The 21,758-nt window shown below is 41.9% G+C and overlaps 1 protein-coding gene across 1 annotated transcript in view; it reads left to right on the top strand.

Annotated features, from left to right (window-relative positions):
• The window catches only part of BAZ1B (bromodomain adjacent to zinc finger domain 1B), an 83,450-nt gene that overhangs the window by 42,010 nt on the left and 19,682 nt on the right, over positions 1-21,758 (top strand). The window contains 6 exon segments of the mRNA XM_047779849.1: positions 8,066-8,204; positions 9,063-9,196; positions 11,833-11,938; positions 12,663-12,761; positions 18,174-18,351; positions 20,791-20,973. Coding sequence (XP_047635805.1) covers positions 8,066-8,204; positions 9,063-9,196; positions 11,833-11,938; positions 12,663-12,761; positions 18,174-18,351; positions 20,791-20,973 — 839 coding nt within the window.

Genomic DNA, 21,758 nt, shown 5'->3' with positions numbered 1-21,758 from the left:
AGGGTCTCTAGTTACATCCATGTTAATGCAAATGGCATTATTTTATTCTTGTTAATGGCTGAGTAGTATCCCGTTGTATCCACATCTTCTTAATCCAGTCTTCTGTTGATGGGCATTTAAGTTGCTTTCATGTCTTGGCTATTGTGAATAGTGCTTCTATGAACAATACAGGTACATGTATCTTTCTGAATTGTAGTTTTGTACGAATATATACCCAGGAGTGGGTTTGTCAGATCATATGGTAGTTTCTATATTCATTTTTCTGAGGAACCTCCATACTTGTTTTCCGTAGTGGTTATACCAACTTAACATTCTCACCAACCGTGTAGGAGGGTTTCTTTTTCTCAACACCCTCTCCAGCATTTGTTGTGTGTAGACTTGATGGCCATTCTGACTGGTGTGAGGAGGTAGGTACCTCATTGTAGTTTTGATTTGCATTTCTCTAATAATTAGTGATGTTGAGTGTTTTATCATGTGCCTGCTGGCCATCCCTATATCTTCTTTGGAGAAATGTCTGTTTAGGTCTTCTACCCATTTTTCAGTTGGGTTGTTTGGTTTTTCGTTGTTGAGTTGAAGGAGTTGTTTGTATATTTTGGAGATTAAGCCCTTGTCAGTTGCATCATTTGCAACTGTTCTCCCAGTCTGTAGGTTGTCTTCTGGTTTTGTTTATGGTTTTCTTTGTTGTGTAAAAGCTTGTATGTTTGATTAGATCCCATTTATTTGTTTTTATTTCTATTGCCTTGGGAAACTGCCCTAAGAAAACATTTGTGGAGTTCCCGTTGTGGCGCAGTGGTTAACGAATCCGACTAGGAACCATGAGGTTGCGGGTTCGATCCCTGCCCTTGCTCAGTGGGTTAAGGGTCCGGCGTTGCCGTGAGCTGTGGTGTAGGTTGCAGACGCGGCTTGGATCCCGTGTTGTTGCGGCTCTGGCATAGGCTGGCAGCTACAGCTCCGATTAGACCCCTAGCCTGGGAACCTTCACATGCTGTGGGAGCGGCCCAAGAAATGGCAAAAAGACAAAAAAAAAAAAAAAGAAAGAAAACATTTGTATGGTTTATGTCAGAATGTTTTGCCTGTGTTCTCTTCTAGAAATTTTATGGTGTCATGTCTTGTAGTTAAACGTTTAAGCCATTTTGAGTTTATTTTTGTGCATGGTTTGAGGGTGTGTTCTAGTTTCATTGATTAACATGCAGCTGTCTGGTTTTCCCAGCGCCACTTGCTGAAGAGACTGTCATTTTCCCGTTTTATCTTCTTGCCTCCTTTGTTGAACAAATTGACTGTAGGCGTCTTGGTTTATTTCTGGGTTCTCTGTTCTGTTCCATTGATCTGTATGTCTTTTTTTTTTTTTTTTTTAATATAGCAGTACCACACTGTCTTGATTAATGGAGTGTTGTAATATTGTCAGAAATCTGGGAGAGTTATGTGCCTCCTGCTTTTTTTTTGGTCTTTTTGCCTTTTTCTAGGGCCGATCCCGCAGCACATGGAGGTTCCCAGGCTAGGGGTTGAATTGGAGCTGTAGCCACTGGCCTACACCAGAGCCACAGCAGCGCGGGGTCTGAGCTGCGTCTGCAACCTACACCACAGCTCACGGCAATGCTGGATCACCAACCCACTGAGCAAGGGCAGGGATCGAACCCGCAACCTCATGGTTCCTAGTTGGATTCGTTAACCACTGCGCCACGACGGGAACTCCTGCCTCCTGCTTTTTTAAAAATTTTAATATTTATCTATTTATTTTATTTATTTTTGCTTTTTAAGGCTGAACCCACAGCAAATGGAAGTTCCCAGGCTAGGGGTCAAATTGGAGCTGCAGCTTCTGGCCCACGCCATAGCCATAGCCACAGCAACTTGGGATTTGAGCTGCATCTGTGACCTAAACCATAGCTCACTGCAGTACCAAATACTTAACCCACTGAGTGATGCCAGGGATTGAACCCACATCCTCATGGACTCTAGTCAGGTTTGTTACCACTGGGCCATGACCGGAGCTCCCCTGTTGGTTTTTTTTTTTTTAACTCAGGATTTCTTTGGCAAATTCTAGGTCTTTTATGGTTCCATATAAATTTTTGGATTGTTTGTTTAGTTCTGTGAAAGTGTCATGGGTTGTTTTGATAGGGATCTCATTAAACCTGTAGATTGCCCTGGGTTGCCAATTTTCCTCTTTTAGAACTTTGAATATATGTTGTCATTTTCTTCTGGCCTATAGCATTTTGGTAGAGAAATCAGCTGATAACCTTGGGGGGGGCGGGGGGGGGGGGTGGTTCCCTGGTAATTAACTCTTTTTTTTTTTTTTTTTCCTTGCTGCCTTTAGAATCCTCTTCTTTTTTAAAAGAAAATGTTTTATTAAAGTATAGTTGAGGGAGTTCCTGCTGTGGCTTAGCAGAAACAAATCCGACTAGTATCCATGAGGATGTGGGTTCGATCCCTGGATCCGGCGTTGCTGTAGCTGTGGGCTGGCACCTGTAGGTCTTTTTCAGCGCCTGGCCTGGGAACTTCCATATGCCATGGGTACAGACCTAAAAGGCAAAAATAAATAAAAAAACCCCAAATAAAGTGTAGTTGATTTACAGTGTTCCTTCAGTTTCTGTCTCCTTATCTTTTTACCTTTTGTCATTTGTATTGTAATATGTCTTTGTGTAGGTCTGTTTGGGTTCAACTTGTTTGGAGCCTCTGTGCCTCCTGTATCTGGATATCTCTGCTTTTTTAGATTTGGGAAATTTTCAGCCATAATTTCTTCAAATACATTTTCAATCTCCTTTTCTTTTTCTTCTGGAATTCCTATTATGTGTAGATTGGCATGTTTTATATTATCCCATAGATCTTTTATATTACTTTTAAGTTTTTTTCATCTGGTTTTCTGTGCGCTGTCCTGATTGGCTGATTTCCGTTACTCTGTCACTTATTCGTTCCTCTGCATTATTCATTCTGCTGTTCCATGCCTTTAATATAGCTTTTGTCTCTGCAAATGAATGTTCTGATTTTTCTTGGCTCCTCTTTATAGTTTCTAGTTCCTTTTTATTTTATTTATTTATTTTTTTTGTCTTTTTGCTATTTATTGGGCCGCTCCCTCGGCATATGGAGGTTCCCAGGCTAGGGGTCGAATCGGGGCTGTAGCTGCCGGCCTACACAGCAATGCTGGATCCAAGCTGCGCCTGCAACCTACACCACAACTCATGGCAACGCTGGATCGTTAACCCACTGAGCAAGGCCAGGGACCGAACCCGCAACCTCATGGTTCCTAGCGTTCCTGGCGTTCACCACTGCGCCACGACGGGAACTCCTCTAGTTCCTTTTTAAAGTAATCTACCTCCTTAATTCCTTCAGTATACATCCTTAATTCCTTCAGTATTTTCATTACTTCCTTTTTGAACTTGGTGTGTTCGACTGCAGAGGTCTGTTTCACTGTTTGCTTCTTCAGGGGAATTTTTCTGTTCTTTTAAGAGGGAATGGTTCCTCTGCCTTTTCATTTTGCTTATATTTTTCTTACTCTGTGAATTTAGGGAAAACAATTACCTACTGCAGTCCTGGTGGGCTGTTTATATGTGGGGTAGCTTGTGAGGGCTTACTGTTTTTTTGGCCCAGGGCTGCTTTTGGTTTGGATGCTTGCTGTCTCTTTCCGCAGTGTGTGGTGACCCTTATTCCCCTTGAGAGTGGGCGTGAAGGTGTATGGCCTGCTTCCTGGAGGTGGGAGCAGTGGGCGGTGCCTGCAGGTGCATGTGGTTGCTGGGCTCTTGGCAGTGTCAGTGACCCGTGGGGATTTGGGGGCAGCAGGCTGGTCCTGGTTGCAGGGCCTTCGGCACTGGCAGTGACTCTCAGGGGGGTGGTGGTGGTGCCCAGAGCCCTTGGCAGTGGCAACAGTGGGGTGTGTACGTTCCCAGGGAGGTAAGGGAAATGTACGGCTTTCAGTTGCAGGGTCTTCTGCGGTGGTGACCCCTGAGGTGACTGGGGCTGCAGGCAGTGCCAGCCTTCGGAGTCCGAGATGACTGTGGTGGTTTGCAGCCTCCCCCCAGAGCCCATGCACGCGGTGCCCCGCCACCCAAGAACCAGCATGTGCGGAGAAGTTCCTGTGGTGGTCCTGCCCTCCTCCTTTCGCCCTCCATGGCACCTTGTTTCTCCTTCGGGCCCAGGCTTCCTGTCCCTCCCTCAGCGGTGCTACAGCACTCCCGAGCCCCTCAGACTGTTTCTTCCAACCCTAGTCCTCTCCCCAGAACTGACCTCCACAGCCTGAGTCTCAGCGCCTAGTCCCCACCTGAGTGTCTCAGGATGAGGTGTCCCGGCAGTGGTACTGATGGTCTGTGCGACTCTCTCTGCTCTGCCCTCTGACCATCTGTGTGCTTTCCTCTGAGGTGTTGCGGTCCCCCCTCCATCCTGGCTGATCTCCCCGCCAGTTAGGTGCGGCTTCCCAGCATGCGGATTCCTTTCTTCTTTCACAGCTCCCCCCCAAGGGGTTCTGGTCCTGTCCTGATTCCTTTTTTGCCTCTTCTCTCTCTTTCCTTTTGTTCTGCCCAGTTGTGTGGAGGTTTTCCTGTCCTTTTTGGAGGTTTAATTTCTTCTGCAAGTGTTGAATAGTTCTTTGTGAATCATTCTATATGTAGATGGTTTTTTTGATGTGTTTGTGGGGGGAAGGTGAGCTCCTTCTCCTACTCCTCTGCATCTTGATCCCCTAAGTCTGAACCTTAAAAAAACCCAAAAAGCTTTATTAAGAAGTAATTCAGGAGTTCCCGTCGTGGAGCAGTGGTTAACGAATCCGACTAGGAACCATGAGGTTGCGGGTTCGTTCCCTGCCCTTGCTCAGTGGGTTATTGATCCGGCGGCGTTGCCGTGAGCTGTGGTGTAGGTTGCAGACGCGCCTCGGATCCCGAGTTGCTGTGGCTCTGGCGTAGGCCAGCGGCTACAGCTCTGATTTGACCCCTAGCCTGGGAACCTCCATATGCCGCGGGAGCGGCCCAAGAAATAGCAAAAAAAAAAAAAAAAAGAAGTAATTCACATATCATAGTTAATCACATAGTGTACAATTCATTTTTTACTGTATGAACAGCCTTTATCACAGTCAGTTTTAGAACATTTTCATCACCTCCAGAAGCAACCCCATGCTCTTAAGCTATCATGACCCTACTCTCCAGCCCTGAGCAATCATTAGTTCACTGCTGTCTCTCTCTACTTAGCTGATGTGATGTCAGTGGAGTCATATAATAAATGTATAGTCTTGTGACTGTCTTCTTTCTGTTAACATGTTTTCAAACATGTTGCAGCATGCCTCAGTACCTCGTTCCTTTTTATGGCTGAAAATACCCCCCCCCCCCTTTTTTTTTCTTTTTAGGGCTGCACTTCTGGCATATGGAGGTTCCCAGGCTAGGGGTCCAATTGGAGCTACAGCTGCTGGCCTACACCACAGCCACATCAGATCTGGGCCATGTCTATAACCTGCCCCGCAGCTCATGGCAACATCAGATCCTTAACCCACTGAGCGAGGCCAGGGATTGGACCCTCAACCTCATGGTTCCTAGTTGGATTTGCGTCATGAGAACTCCTGAAAAATACATTTTTTCAATCCATTTGTCAGTTGATGGACACTTGGTTTGTTTTCATCTTCTTGTGGTACAGTACTTGAACAGTACTGCTAAAGAATTGGTGTACAAGCATTTGTGTGGAGGTATGTTTTCATTTCTCTTGACGATGCATCTCTAGGAATGGAATTGCTGGATGGTAACTATGTTTAACTGAGGAAGTAGTAGACTTTTGTAAAGTGGCTGCGCAGTTTGGTATTCCCATCAGTAGTATGTGAAGGTTCTCATTTCTCCACTTGTTTGCAGTTTTCACCAGTGCTTATTATTATATGACTCTGATTGTAGTCATGCTAGCGATGGTGTAATTGGTATCTCCTGTGGTTTTGATAGGCATTTCCTTGATGACTAATGATGTCATCTTCTTTTGTGCGTCTTGGTCATTTGGATATCTTCTTCGGAGGGATAGTAACTCAGAAACTTTTGCCCATATTTCAAATTGGGTTGTCTTTTTGTTATTGACTCACAGGGGTTCTTTATATATTCTAGGTACAAATCCTTTATCAGATATATGATCCACAAACATTATCGCCCATGTTGGTTGGTTGGTGTTTTTTTCACTTTCTTGATAGTGTCCATTGAAGGACAAATTTAAAATATTTTGATGAAGTCCGGTTTATCAAGAATCTGCTGCCAGATCCAGTGTCATGAAGATTCACTCCTATGTCTTTTTCTAAGTCTCAGTTTTAGCTCTTACATTTGTGTCTCTGATTCATTTTGAATTAATTTGACCGTAGACATACTAACTTATTTCTGGATATGCTGATCTTTACACCATATCACAGTGTCTTGAATAGAATTGAGAATCTAGAAATAAGTCAGTTACAATGTAGAGAAACAAGGGCCAAAGAATATGAATATATTTCCAAGGACCTTATTTGAATTAGCAGTCACGTCTTTTGATCTTTTTTTTTTTTTTTTTGTCTTTTTAGGGCTGTACCTGCAGCATATGGAAGTTAGAATCAGAGCTGTAGCTGCCAGCCTGCACCACAGCCACAGCAGTGTGGGATCCAAGCCGTATCTGCAGCCTAGACCACAGCTCATAGCAATGCCCGATCCTTAACCCACTGAGCCAGGCCAGAGATTGAACCTGAGTCCTCAAGGATTCTAGTTGGGTTGGTTACCACTGAGCCGTAGCAGGCACTCTCGTGGCAATTACTCTTTTTATCATTTACCTTTGTACTGATTTCTACTGTAGTTACTTTTGCAAACATACAGCTCCATTCAAGCTAAAAAAACATTTGATACAGTAAACAAATACCATATTGGTTTTGAATGAGATTTTATTTTTTTGGCTACACTTGCAGCATATGAAAGTTCCCTGGCCAGGTATTGAATCCAAGCCACAGCTTTGGCAATGCTGGATCCTTGGCCCACTGCGCCAGACTGGGGATTGAACCTGCGTCATTTCAGAGATGATGCTAGATTTTTAACGTGTTCTATCACAGCAGGGACTCTCGTGGGTTTTTTTGTTTTTTGGTTTTTATTTGCTTTTTAGGGCCACACTTGTTCCCAGGCTAGGGGTCGAATTAGAGTATAGATGCCAGCCTATGCCACAGCATGGCAGGATCTGAGCTGCATCTGCGACCTACACCACAGCTCAGGGCAATGCTGGATCCTTAACCCACTGAGCAAGTGAGGCCAGGGATTGGATCTGCATCCTCTTGGATCCTAGTCGGGTTCTTGACCCACTGAGCCACAATGGGAACTCCTCATTTTAATTTTTTTAAGTAACATCTTTAGACTGATGCATTTTCCAGATTCTTCCTATATTGTAGATGTTGTCATCAATATAGGGCCAGAAGTAAAATTTCCAGTATTGTAAATAGCAGTGCCCTGTACTAAAAGTGTCAAAATTTGTGACTGTTGTAGAAAAACTTAAAAGGCAAGATTCCAAGGCTTGTTGCATTGTTGAGGGAAATTTCTGTCTGGATAAAATAAGCTTATATAATGAATGATCAGAAATAAATTGATTTAAAACTTTTTCCCATTATTATCAGTTGTGACTTGCTGAATAACTGGAAAAATAGTATTTGGTAGGCAGTTATTATCTGCAGTTGCTTCCCTGGTCTTGTTTTCTCAGTTCTTTTTTCTAAATTCCTCAGGACTGTATTTTTAAATAGCTATTCTGATTTTATTCATCCTGATCATTTTGAGGATCTTGTGACTAGTCCTATCAGAAAATGTTTTTTAGTTAATTCCGTTTAAGGACTTTGAGCGTTACATTTAAAATCAGTTCTCAATAAAATTAATTAATAACTTAAATTTTGGAGAGAAAAGATTTTGCACTGAGTTGATGGCTGAGACATCACCAAAATTCAAAGAACATAGGAGGACCAGACAGAAATTGCTGTCTTACAGATCATTTCTTAAAACAGATTAGAAGATTTGATGAAAGTGTACTTATATCAGGCATTTCTGACTCTAAATCTTGTTTAAATTTATAAGAGTAGAACTTAATTTAAGAAAAAACCTTAAGTGATTCATTTTATATTTAACAGTGAAACTAGAACGTGAAGCTGAAGAAGAAAGAATTCGAAAGCACAAAGCAGCTGCTGAGAAGGCGTTCCAGGAAGGAATTGCTAAGGCAAAACTAGTCATGCGCAGGACTCCAATTGGTACAGATCGAAACCATAATAGGTAAGTTATTAAACTTAATTTTTAACTTTTAGGGCTGTTATATTGTTACTTGTTTGTGGATATTGTAAACAGAATTGCTTATCGCACATTATTTGAATATTTACTGTGCCAAATGCATAGAAAAAGGAAAGAAACGTAACACTTGATCACCAACTTTGTCCCAGGCGTTGTGTGAAAGGATAACTTGAATATTAGGATATTTGGGTATTAGATATTACCCAATATTAGCATTTGGGTACTGTGCCAAATGCTAGGTGTACGATGTTAGATAAGACATAACCCTGTCCTTGAAGATGAACCACAGCTGTGAAGCTTAAAATTATGATGATAGGAAAAATGTATTCTAAAAAGAGGTCCTTATAAGATGGTGAGATATTTTAAATGCATACATTGTGTGGAACCTAAAGTAGAGAACTATTAGAAGTTATAAAAATTACAGATATTAAGTGATTCTCAAATTCCAAATTATTTATTTAATTGTATTTTGCTTTTTAGGGCTGCACCCGTGGCATTTGGAGGTTCCCAGGGTAGAGGTCTAGTCAGAGCTACAGCTGCCAGCCTATGCCACAGCCACAGCAGTGCGAGTTCCGAGCCACTTCTGTGACCTACACCACAGCTCACAGCAATACCACATCCTTAACCCAATGCATGAGGCCAGGTATTGAACCTAAAACCTCATGGTTCCTAGTTGGATTCGTTTCCTGTGGGAACTCCATTTTTTTTTTTTTTTCCTATGCTTTCCTTTAGAATTTGTATCTGCTGAATACTGTGATATTCTGTAATCATCTTCCTCAGCAATGACGTCCTTCTGTGCTCATGATCTTTCACTACTTATTAATATGTGGTTGTGATTTATAGATACTGGCTCTTCTCAGATGAAGTCCCAGGTTTGTTCATTGAGAAAGGATGGGTGCATGACAGCATTGACTACCGCTTCAGCAACCACCGAAAAGACCGCGCGGCCTCTCCTGATGAGGATTACTGTCCCCGTAGTATGTATATCTGCTGACTACTTGGCCCTCCTCAAGCAGGGTCACTATTAAGACTCTCTTCCCTCTATCCCTTTTCTTCATTTGCTAAGCTTATTTCCTTCTCGGGTAGATTTATTTGAGTGGGATGGAAAGATGTGAAATGCATAGAAAAAGGAAAGAAACGTCACACTTGATCACCAACTTTGTTCCAGGCATTGTGTGAAAGGATAACTTGAATATTAGGATATTTGGGTATTAGATTTTAAACAAACTTTGTTCCTTGGAAATCTCTTGGTAGTTACTTCAAGGGCCGGAATTGAGGTAAGGGAGCCAAGAACGGCGTTGTATGTCGTCTTCTGCTTTTAAAATTCATGTATTTGATATCATGGAGCATCTCCTATGTGCCAGCCAGTATTTCATGTGCTGTGTGGTACAAGATAGCAAACCTGGCATAGAAGGTTCTTAATGTCAAATAACAAATTCCAGTGAGGAGAAACACAGTGAATATCTAACTAGAATAAGTGACTGAGAAGAGTCATAGTGGGCATTGATACTGTTCTTTTTCTTGATTTGGGTTCTGCTTACATGAATATGTTCACTTTTTAAAATAAATAGAAAAGAGGGAGTTCGTTCCCAGCGGAAACGAACCCAACTAGGAACCATGAGGTTACGGTTCGATCCCTGGCCTTGCTCAGTGGGTTAAGGATCTGGTGTTGCCATGAGCTGTGGTGTAGGTTGCAGACGCTGCTGGGATCTTGCATTGCTGTGGCTCTGGTGTAGGCCGGCAGCTACAGCTCCGATTAGACCCCTAGCCTGGGAACCTCCATATGCCAAAGGTGCAACCCTAAAAAGACCAAAAAAAAAGAGTACTTTTCTAAAATATATATATATATTTATGTGTATATATATATATTCTTTCTTTTTTTTTCTTCTTTTTTTCTTTTTCAGGGTTGCACCCGTGACATATGGAGGTTCCCAGGCTAGGGGTCTAATTGGAGCTATAGCTACCGGCCTGTGCGACAGCCACTGCAACCTCATGGTTCCTAGTTGGGTTTGTTAACCACTGAGCCACGATGGGAACTCCTATGTATTCTTTCTTAAACTGCGTGTTTTTTGTTTCTTTGTTTTTATTTTTGCTTTTTAGGGCTTCATGGGTGGCATTTGGAAGTTCCCAGGCTAGGGGTCGAGTAGGAGCTGCAGCTGCCAGCTTATGCTACAGCAATTCAGAATCCGAGCCACATCTTTAACTGACACCATAGCTCGAAGCAATGCCAGATCCTTAACCCAACGAGTAAGGCCAGGGATGGAACCCACAATTGTGGTCGGGTTTGTTACTGCTGAGCCATGGTGGGAAGAAAAAAAAATTAAAAAAAAAGTTTCAAGAAAAATATTTTTTTAATTAAAAAAATTACATTTTTTTGGTCTTTTTTTCTTTTTAGGGCTGCACTGGTGGCTTATAGAGGTTCCCAGGCTAGGGGTCGAGTCGGAGCTGTAGCTGCCAGCCTGCACCACAGCCCCAGCAACTCAGGATCTAAGCTGTGTCTGTGACCTACACCACAGCTCATGGCAATGTTGGATCCTTAACCCACTGAGCAAAGTCAGGGATCGAACCTGTGTCCTCATGGATGCTAGTCAGATTCGTTTCCGCTGAGCCACAACAGGCCTAAAAGTTAGCATCTTCAGACTTGAGAGAGATTCCAGTGGGATGGGGGGCTGTGATTTTATAACATATCTTAAAAGCTTCATGGCCGTCTTTAAAAATCAGGTCTATCCAGTTACAGCTCCTGAGGGAAGACTGGCATCCCCATCCCTTCATTTCTAGAGCATCCTGGTAGAGACGCTGTTCCTTCATAGTTTCTAGTTCCAGCACAGCAGGTCTCTTCAAAACGACCTGACTGAAAAGACTAAACAAGGTTATTTGTTAGCATTGCAGAGGAGATGCTGCAGGGTAAAGGGGAGAGAACCAATTGTAATTTTAGGAGGGGTCTCAAATAGGAGCTATCTGTAGTGATGTCATAATATTAGTATACAGGAGCCATTTACACAAAAGCTAATCATGTTTGACAGTGAAGCCTCCAGGGAAAGTGCATGGTGGTTTATATATTTCAGTTGTGTCTCCTTCACCACAGATGCCCTTGTGCTTAACATCAACAAGGAGCAGATTGTATATTCGCTCAGTTATTTAGTCATCTCTCTCCATTCTAATTTATGATACCCAAACTTTGACCTATACAACTGTTCAACTGTATAGAGAGCAACTATCTCAGATAATGTGCTGTATGTAAGATGTTTAAGAAAAATTAGCATCTGTTATACATTCGGATTTATTTATTCAGTCTCTTTAGAGCCGTACCTGCGGCATATGGAAATTACCAGGCTAAGGGTCAAATAAGACGTGTAGCTGCCAGCCTACACCACAGCTCGTGTTGATTCTGGATCCTTAACCCACTAAGCAAGGCCAGGGATTGAACCCGAGTCCTCATGGATACTAGTTGGGTTCGTTACTGCTAAGCCACAATGGGAATTCCTACATGTCGTTATATTTAATGGGCATCATTTGTGTTGTTACTTGTTAAATTTGCACTGTGTACTGCTTAGATTTGAAACTAGGAATTGAGCATTTACTGTATTCAGCCTAATGTATAAATTTTTCTCAGCCAAGAAGGCAAACCTAGGCAAAAATGTAAACATGAACACACAACATGGACCAGCAACAGAAATTGCTGTAGAGACCACTGTACCCAAACAAGGACAGAACCTATGGTAATGTGAGCATTCATCTGGTTGCTCTTTCTTTTCTTTTTCAATGTTAAAATAGTTAATATACTGACACCAGTGTGTTAGTGATTTTCTAAGAGTGTTTTGCATGATTTTGATTTCTTGGATATGTAAGCTCATTGCTTTAAAAACAGATTTGATTTTTTGATAAGAATATACTGCATAAGGTTTAGAATTTTATTTTTTCTTTTTGATGTAACTTTATATAATGTATGATAGATCTTACATATCATTGGAAAAGCCTTTCATTCTCCTTGGGAATAGAAGTATTTAGGATTTTCATCTTCATTAAAGAATAAAAACATTGTAAACATAGCCATTAATCTTCCTTTGTGCCTCTTCTGCTTTTAGCCAGGGAGCTAGGTTTTGAGAAGGGTCTCTTTTACTTTGCAGTTACATTAACTGCTTTAGCTGTGATCAGCTTTAGTTTAGTGACCTTTTTATCTTTTATTTTTGCATGTAAGTTTACTCATTGAAAAGGGGTATGGACAAGTGTGCCTATTAACTTTATAATTTGTCACATACAACATTTTAATAGGAAGCACTGGCTCCAATGTCTTAAGATAAAGTTAATATTAGGTCTGATGGAAATAGTAAATTATTCTACTTCCGAGCAAAGTTGGAATTCTGCTTTCTCAACTCCTACCACCAACTCCATATCCCTTTCCTAGTATTTGATTTTTAAAAAAATTTTTTTTTGCCCTTACAGGTTTTTATGTGATAGTCAAAAGGAGCTGGATGAGTTGCTAAACTGCCTTCACCCTCAGGGAATAAGAGAAAGTCAGCTTAAAGAGAGACTAGAGAAGAGGTAAGGGTTTTCATCTTGCTTCTCATATTTTATCCATAAAAGCTATTAAAGTAGAAGGTCTTGTACGGTATTGACACCTTACGCTTATTTGGAAAAGTATGCTTTTTTATTTGTATTTATTTATTTATTTATTTATTTATTAGTCTTTTTGCCTTTTCTAGGGCTGCTTCCTGTGGCATATGGAGGGTCCCAGGCTAGGGGTCGAATCGGAGCTGTAGCCGCCGGCCTACGCCAGAGCCACAGCAACTTGGGGTCCAAGCTGCATCTGCCACCTACACTACAGCTCATGGCAATGCTGGATCCTTAACCCACTGAGCAAGGGCAGGGATCGAACCCGCAACCTCATGGTTCCTATTTGGATTCATTAACCACTGTGCCATGACGGGAACTCCACGTATGCTTTTTTAAACCATGCATATGTGGAGTAGCAGAATTAATTTATTGACCAGCCCGACATATACCAGGCTGAGAGCCTCATTGTAGTTAGGCAGCCTTGCAAATGCAGTTCCACCTCAGTTGGTATTCAGAAGTATGTCAGTTTCTAAAATAGCCAAAAAAATGAAAAAACCCAAATATTTATCAACTGATGGATGGATAATTGAAGTGTGGTTATATTCATAAGTTTAGTCTTAAAAAGGACAGTGTACCGAAATACGTTACAACATGGATGAACCTAGAGAACAATGTCCTAAGTCAAGGCAGACATGAAAGGCCACAGGCTTATTTATGTGAGACATCCACATCAGGCAGTTTTTTTCGGAGCTGTAGCTGCCGGCCTACACCACAGCCGCAGCAATGAGGGATCCGAGCCTCATCTTTGACCTACCACACAACTCATGGCAACCCAGGATCCTTGACCCACTGAGTGCAGCCAGGCATTGAACCTGCATCCCCATGGTTACTAGTCGGGTCTGTTACCGCTGAGCCAAATGGCAACTCCCACAATAGGCAGATTTGTAATCAGAAAATAGATTAGTGGTTGCCAGGAGATTGGGGGGATAGGAAGAATTGGGAGTAATTGCTAATAGATAAGGATTTTTTTTTAAGGGGTGATGAATATGCTTTGGAATTAGGTAGTTTCATGTTTTTGGGTTTTTTTGTTTTGTTTTGTTTGTTTGTTTATTTTGCTTTTTAGGGCTACACTCACGTCACATAGAAGTTCCCAGGCTAGGGGTCGAATTGGAGATACAGCTGTTGGCTTACGCTACAGCCGCAGCAACTCTGAATCCAAGCCACATCTACACCCTACACCATAACTCTTGGCAATGCCGGATCCCTGACCCACTAATTGAGGGCAGGGATTGAACCCATATCTAACCTGATTTTGTTTCCACTGAGCTGTAACGGGAACTCCTGGAATTAGGTAGTTTGATGGTTCTACAACATGAAAACCACTGCCAAGTATATGCTTTAAAATGATGAGTTTAGTGTTATATGAATTATATCTCCAAAAAAACCCCCAACTGTCTACTAAATTAGCATCATTATCAGTGCCATGTAGATTTGCTAGTCTCTATCCTCTTCTAGCCATTGTTTGTGTCAAAGCCAGGATAGATTCTGGCTTAAGGCCACCTTTAATATCTGATTGCATGCTTTTTTTTTTGGTCTTTTGTCCTTTTAGGGTTGCACCCATGGCATATGGAGGTTCCCAGGCTAGGGATCTAATGGAGCTATTGCTGCCGGCCTATGCCACAGCCACAGCAACACCAAGTCCAAGCCGTGTCTGTGACTCAGTAACGCCAAGATCTTTAACTCACTCATGGCAACGCTGGATCCTTAACCCCCTGAGCGAGGCCAGGGATCGAACCTGCAACCTCGTGGTTCCTAGTCAGATTCGTTTCTGTTGCACTACGACAGGAACTCCAGAGTGCATGTTTTCATACTTCAGTTTAGGTTTAACTGAAGAGAGAAGGAAAATACTTTTCAGTGCACACTGTGCAGCTTTGCCAGGCTTTTTAGAGTGACTGGTTTTAGTCTACTGTTTAATGTGTAAATTAATTAAAATTGTATTTAGAACCATGCTGTCTTACAGATATGACTAGGCAAATTAAGAAAGGCAGCGGGCTGGGGATTCGGTATTGTCACTGCTGTGGTATGGGTTCAATCCCTGGCTGGGAACTTTCTGATAGGCACATGTGTTGAAAGGACTTGTTTTGTTCACTGAATGTGAACAATCAGGTGCTTCCACTGAAATATGAGAGAGACTGTCACACTTTATTTATTTATTTGTTAATTATTTATCCCGAGCCACACAGCAACTCGGGATCTGAGCTGCATCTGCCACCTACACTACAGCTCACGGCAACGCTGGATCCTTAACCCACTGAGCAAGGGCAGGGATCGAACCCGCCACCTCATGGTTCCTAGTTGGATTCATTAACCACTGAACCATGGCAGGAACTCCTTGTCACATTTAAAAATAAAATGTTTTTCTGGTTTTGTTAGACATTTAAGAAAAACAAAAAGCCTTGTCTTACTTTGCTTGGTTTGAACTTTTTAAAAGGCTATCAATCAGTATGTAGTCTTTGAGACTTATTTTGAGACTTTTATTAAAGAGCCATCCGTGTTCATAACCAAACTCCATCATTTTCCTTTCTACATAATATTCCATGAATCTGTAATATTTGTGAATCTACCCCAATTTATTTCGCTCTTGTTGATTATTTGAATTATTTCCTCTGAGGGTGGCCAAGGGGATAGGATAATGTATCATGAACCAGTTGAGGCTTAAGTTTATAAAATAAAAACATGTATGCTCTTTTCAAGAAAAGATATAAAACAATGGGGGATATTTTAGAAAAGAGTGTGCATTCAGTAACGTCTCAGTTAAAAGAATTTTTAGTGTACAGGAGGATACCAGGCCAGTTGGAAATAAATTTTTTTGTTATATGCTTATGCTTAGTCATGGAAACAATTTCAACAGATTCAAAAAGCGAGTTTCAGGATACATTCTCTGATCAGATTGCAGTAAAATTAGAAATAAATTCTTCAAAGATGACCACAAAGGTCTTAATAGGTAGTAAGTTCAGTGTATTCCTAGGTGAAACTTCTATCAAAGAAGAAAATTAAAGGGAAACTGGAGTTCTCTTGTGCAGTGGGTTAAGAATCTGTCATCGTTACTGTAGTGTCTTAGGTTGTGGTGTGGCAAGAGTTTGATCCCTTGTCTGGGAACTTCAGTGCTGCGGATACAGTAAAAAAAAAAAAAAAAAAAATAGTTCTGCTGTGTCATAATGGGGTCGGCAGCGTCTCTGGAGTGGTGGGACAGAGGTTCAGTCCCTGGCCCAGCACAGTGGGTTAGAGGATCTGGTGGTGTGTAGCTGTGGCCTGGGAACTCTATCTGCCGTTGGGCAGCAAAAAAAAAAAAAAAAAAATTAGAAAATTAAAGATGGATTTCTTGCTGTGGTGAAGCAGGTTAAGTTACCTCATGTTGTCTCTGTACTGGCTTGGATCAGTGCTGAAGCACAGGTTTTATTCCCAGCCGGGCACAGTGGGCTAAGAATCTGGCTTTGTTGCTGCTGTGTTTCAGATTCAGTCCCAGGCTCAGGAACTTCCATTTGCTGAGCGTGTGGCCAAAAAGAAATAAAAAGGGAAATTAGGTAGTATCTAGAAGGCAATGAAAGTATACTCCTTTTTGAGAAAACCAGTGGGACACGAGGAGTTGTATTCAGAGGAGAATATTAAGAATTATTATTTTTTTATTTTTTATTTTTTATTATTATTTTTTTTTCTTTTTGCCTTTTCTAGGGCCGCTCCCGTGGCATATGGAGGTTCCCAGGCTAGGGGTCTAATTGGAGCTGTAGCCACCAGCCTATACCCGAGCCACAGAAATGCGGGAACCACAGCTCACAGCAACACCAGATCCTTAACCTAAGGCCAGGGATCAAACCCACAACCTCATGGTTCCTATTTGGATTTGTTAACCACTGCTCCACGACGGGAACTCCAAGAATTATTATTAAGAATGAAGGAGTTCCCCCTGTGGTGCAGCAGGCTTGGATTCGATCCCCGGCCCGGGAACTTCCTCATGCCTTGGGTGTGACTGGAAAAGGAAAAAAAAAAAAATTGAAAAGGGAACATAGTACCCAGCTTTGATGACTTCGAGCATTAGTTTTTTAATTTGGTATAAGAAGCCAACAGTGAAGCTTCTGGCCATCCAAGGCAGAGAGTCTTACCAGACTCTAGAGTCTCTACTGCTGTGACCTTTTGTGTGAGTGAACTTTGCAGGTCCTTGTGTGGGTTTTCAGGGCAAACTCGTGTTTTTTTCCGTGTCGCGAAGAATTCCAGGCAGATGATTTAAAGCTGTTTCAGGTTGGTAGCAATTTCTGGCAATTAATTTGGCAGGCTGGCAAATGCACTTTCCCTCCAGGGGAGCGTAACCTCATACCAGGTGTCACAAAACTTCCACAAAGTTTTAAGAAATTTGTATTAAAACAAATAGGTACAATGAGTGAGAGTTAAGTAAAGAAACACACTTCAGATAACTGCAGTTATCATATACAGAATAAAAGAAGTGTGTTTGGTTTTTTTTTTTTTTGGTCTTTTTTGTTGTTGTTGTTGTTGCTATTTCTTGGGCTGCTCCCACGGCATATGGAGGTTCCCAGGCTAGGGGTTGAATCGGAGCTGTAGCCACCGGCCTACGCCAGAGCCACAGCAACGCGGGATCTGAGCCGCGTCTGCAACCTACACCACAGCTCATGGCAACGCCGGATCGTTAACCCACTGAGCAAGGGCAGGGACCGAACCCGCAACCTCGTGGTTCCTAGTCGGATTCGTTAACCACTGCGCCACGACGGGAACTCCAGAAGTGTGTTTTTTAAATGAATCAAGAATAAGAGAAATTTGAGATTTTGTGCAAGAAACATGAGACTATTAAAAATAAGAGGGAGTTCTCATTGCGGCTCAGTGGGTTAAGGACCTGACATTGTCTCCGTAAGGATGCAGGTTTGATCCCTAGCCTCACTCAGTGAGTTTAGGATCCAGTGTTGATGCAAGCTACGGCGCAGGTCACAGATGAGGCTCGGATCCTGTGGTGTTGTGGCTGTGATGTAGGCCCCAGCAGCAGCTCTAATTCAACCCCTAGCCTGGGAAATTCCATGTGCAGCAGGTGCAGCTGTAAGAAGAAAAAAGAAACAACAAGAAAATGAGAAAGAGGAGCTCTTTTGAGGTGCAGCAGGTTAAGGCTCCGGGGTTGTCACTGCAGTGGCTCAGGTCGCTGCTGTGGCACAGGTTTGATCCCTGGCCTAGGAACTTCCTCATGCTGCAGGCACAGCCAAAAATAAAAATAAAAAAATTCACGAGATGAAAAGAATCTAAATAAGTCTTCTTTAGAAATAGAACATGTCATTGAAATAATTGAAATTTATAGAACATTTTTAAAAGTTTATTTATTCTCCCTCATCCCAACTTTTCTAGGTACCAGGACATTATTCATTCTATTCATCTGGCCCGGAAGCCAAATTTGGGTCTAAAATCCTGTGATGGCAACCAGGAGCTTTTAAACTTTCTTCGTAGTGATCTCATTGAAGTTGCAACAAGGTTGCAGAAGGGAGGACTTGGTTATGTGGAAGAAACATCAGAATTTGAAGCTCGGGTAAGAACATAAGGAATACACCTTTGAAATCTGTGGAAACTCAGTTTGGACTTGTTCCCTGATACTGTCCATGACTTCCTTAGATAACTCTGGAAATCATATATTTGGGTTTTTCTTAAAAGACACATGTAGAACCCTAAATTCTCTATGTACGTATGATATTTTTCCTTTGCCATCTTTTACTGGTATCCAGAAAAACCTAATAGTTGGCTCAAAACCTTGGTTCAAAAGAGCCTTTCTGTTAAGTTGAATGAAAACTGGTCCTGGAGTCTTCATCATATAACATTATTTAACATACTTATTCCCATGTGATGCCTGGCTTTAGGGAATGAAACATTTGTGTATCCTGCTTTTGTCCTTTGCCTAAACCTAACCAGCTCAGTGGAGTTAATAATGCTTGTGATGGGCAACACTCGGCTGTTAAATGGGTACATTTCAAGGCCCATACATAGTCCTGTCCTTTACTGCTCAGAAGGACACATAAATGGTATAGGTGTAATAGTTCAAGAGACCCTGTGCCCCCCATGAGATGCGTTTAGGTATCAAAGCTGGAGAAGAGATTAGAGACCACTGTCAATCAGTTATTACTGTAAATATTTTTTGGTTGCTTTTAAATAGTAAAGCCCACATAACTCAAAACATACTAATATTTGTGAGTCTTAAAATTGTTCATATGTATTATAACAGTGTGTTAATAGTTGTGTGGTATCTATTTATTTATCTTTTTAGGGCTGCACCTGTAGCATATAGAGGTTCCCAGGCTAGGGGTCAAATCAGATCTCTAGCTGCCGGCCTACACCACAGCCATAGCAACTCAGTATCTGGGCCACGTCTTCGACCTACACCACAGCTCACGGCAACGCCGGATCCTTAACCTACTGAGCGAGGCCAGGGATTGAACCTGCATTCTCATGGATACTAGTCAAATTTGTTTCCACTGAGCCACGACGGGAACTCCAGTTGTGTGGTTTTTATGAGCAGTTGTGCCCCTCCCCCTTCTGTCATTTCTTTTAGTTCTTGTTTTGTTTTGTTTTTTTGCTTTTTTCAGGCCAAACCCATGGCATATGGAGGTTCCCAGGCTAGGGGTTGAATTGGAGCTTCACCTGCCAGCCTACACCACCGCCACAGCAGTGCCAGATCCAAGTTATGTTGCGACCTACACTACAGCTCACAGCACTGCCGGATCCTTAACCCAATGAGTGAGGCCAGGGATCAAACCTACATCCTCATGGATCCTAGTTGGATTAGTTAACCACTGAGCCACAAAGGGAACTCCTCACTTCTTTTAGTTGTTATGTCACTTGGGGTTCATAATAATCCATGGACTCAATATGATAAATCCTTGCTTTTTTTTTTTTTTTGGCCCCACCTGAGGCATGCAGAAGTTTCTAGGCTATAGCAGTGACAACACTGGTTCCATAACCACTAGACATGATGTCTTTTATTGTCAGACCTTTTTCTTTCTTTCTTTTTGCTTATTAGGATTAGAAAATTATATATATATCTTATATATATATATATATAAAACTTTTTTTCATCAGTCTGGTTATAAATTCTTGGTACATTCCCTGGGAAAAAAGGATTTAAATATCTTTATTGTTCTCAGTAGTTTTTTTTAAGGAATTATTCAACTGAGAGGATTTTGCCAGTTTCCAATACTACAATTACTTTTTTTGTGTATTTAACAAAAAATATTTATCAGTTGCCTACTTCTTACCAAACCCTGGCCCACACCTTTCTAACACTGGATTATCATCATTCCTTTGTAGTTTATAAAATGGTATTTTTCAGTTGGCATATGTTGTGTGACTGAGAAAGCAGTTTCAGTCTTTAAGAGCATGATCTGGAATCAGAGTGACGTAGCCTCTATTTCCTCATCCATAAAATAAATGTGAGGCTTAGATGAGATATCAGGTAGGTAAAATGTATTACCTGGCATATAGTTTGTAGGCCAGTAGGTTGGTAAATTTTTACTTTTCTTCTCAGTTTTTCTTTGTACTGAGACTGTCATTTGTGCCTAGAAGACATTCAGTCATTGAGTTGGATGAATAAATCTCTTTAACTTCCTTAAGGACGAATTTATTTTTCAGCATCCCATGGATTCCTTCATCAGGGAAATCCAGGTAGTCGGCTGCTTTAAATGCATAAACAAACCATCCACTGAGCTGAGGAACCCAGTTAATGTTACCGAGCCAGTTTGGGTCTGTTGGGTCTAGATTGATTTGAATTTAATTGAGGGATAGTCTGCTTTCATTCTCTTGGCCTTTCACTCAGTCTGTTTTTCTTTTTCTTTTTTCTTTTGGCTGCATCCACGGCATCTGGAAGTTCCTAGGCCAGCGACTGAATCCAAGCTGTAGTTGCAGAAATACCAGGATCTTTAACCCGCTGTGCCACAGTGGGAACTCCCACTCAGTCTGGTTTTTAAATCATTTTCTATAGGTGATCTCACTGGAGAAATTGAAGGATTTTGGTGAGTGTGTGATTGCCCTTCAAGCCAGTGTCATAAAGAAATTTCTCCAGGGCTTCATGGCTCCCAAGCAGAAGAGAAGAAAACTCCAAAGCGAAGATTCAGCAAAGACTGAAGAGGTGGATGAAGAGAAAAAAATGGCAGAGGAGGCAAAGGTATTTAGCTAAGATGTAGTTCTATGACTGTATAAAAGTGTGTGATCTGGTTTTAAAGAAGTCTTAGCCCTGTGCTTTTTAGCTTCGTAAACAGTACTTCCTGAGCCAGTGTTTCATTTTTTTTTTGTCTTTTTTGTTGTTGTTGTTTTTGTTGCTATTTCTTGGGCCGCTCCCGCGGCATATGGAGGTTCCCAGGCTAGGGGTCCAATCGGAGCTGTAGCCACAGCAACTCGGGATCTGAGCCGCGTCTGCAACCTACACCACAGCTCACGGCAACGCCGGATCGTTAACCCACTGAGCAAGGGCAGGGATCGAACCCGCATCCTCATGGTTCCTAGTCAGATTCGTTAACCCCTGCGCCACGACGGGAACTCCCAGTGTTTCATTTTTACCACTTACTTCAAATGTAACAATTTTCAAACTGGGCTGTGGAGCACATCCCTGCCTGTAGAGCTACATAATGGATCAGAGCTCTGCGGCTCCCCCTTTCCCAGAACTGATTCCAGAACTGATTCCTTTTTTTTAAAGGCAGTGGTTTTTGAATTTTAAAAAAATTAAAGTGTACATAATGAACAATTTAGCCATTTTTACATGTATATTTCTCTGTCTTTACACATTGTTCTCCACCTGTTACCACCATCCATCTTCCCAAACTGGAACTATGCCCATAAACACTAAACTACCCATTTCCCCCTTCCCCCAGTCCTGCAACCATCATTTTCTTTCTGTGTCTGTGAATTTGACTGTGCTAGGTTCCTCATGCAAGTGGACCCATATAACATTTG

This window comes from Phacochoerus africanus, chromosome 5 (assembly GCF_016906955.1).
Source record: "Phacochoerus africanus isolate WHEZ1 chromosome 5, ROS_Pafr_v1, whole genome shotgun sequence".
Lineage (NCBI taxonomy): Eukaryota > Metazoa > Chordata > Mammalia > Artiodactyla > Suidae > Phacochoerus > Phacochoerus africanus.
This window is presented reverse-complemented; position numbering and strand designations above follow the sequence as displayed.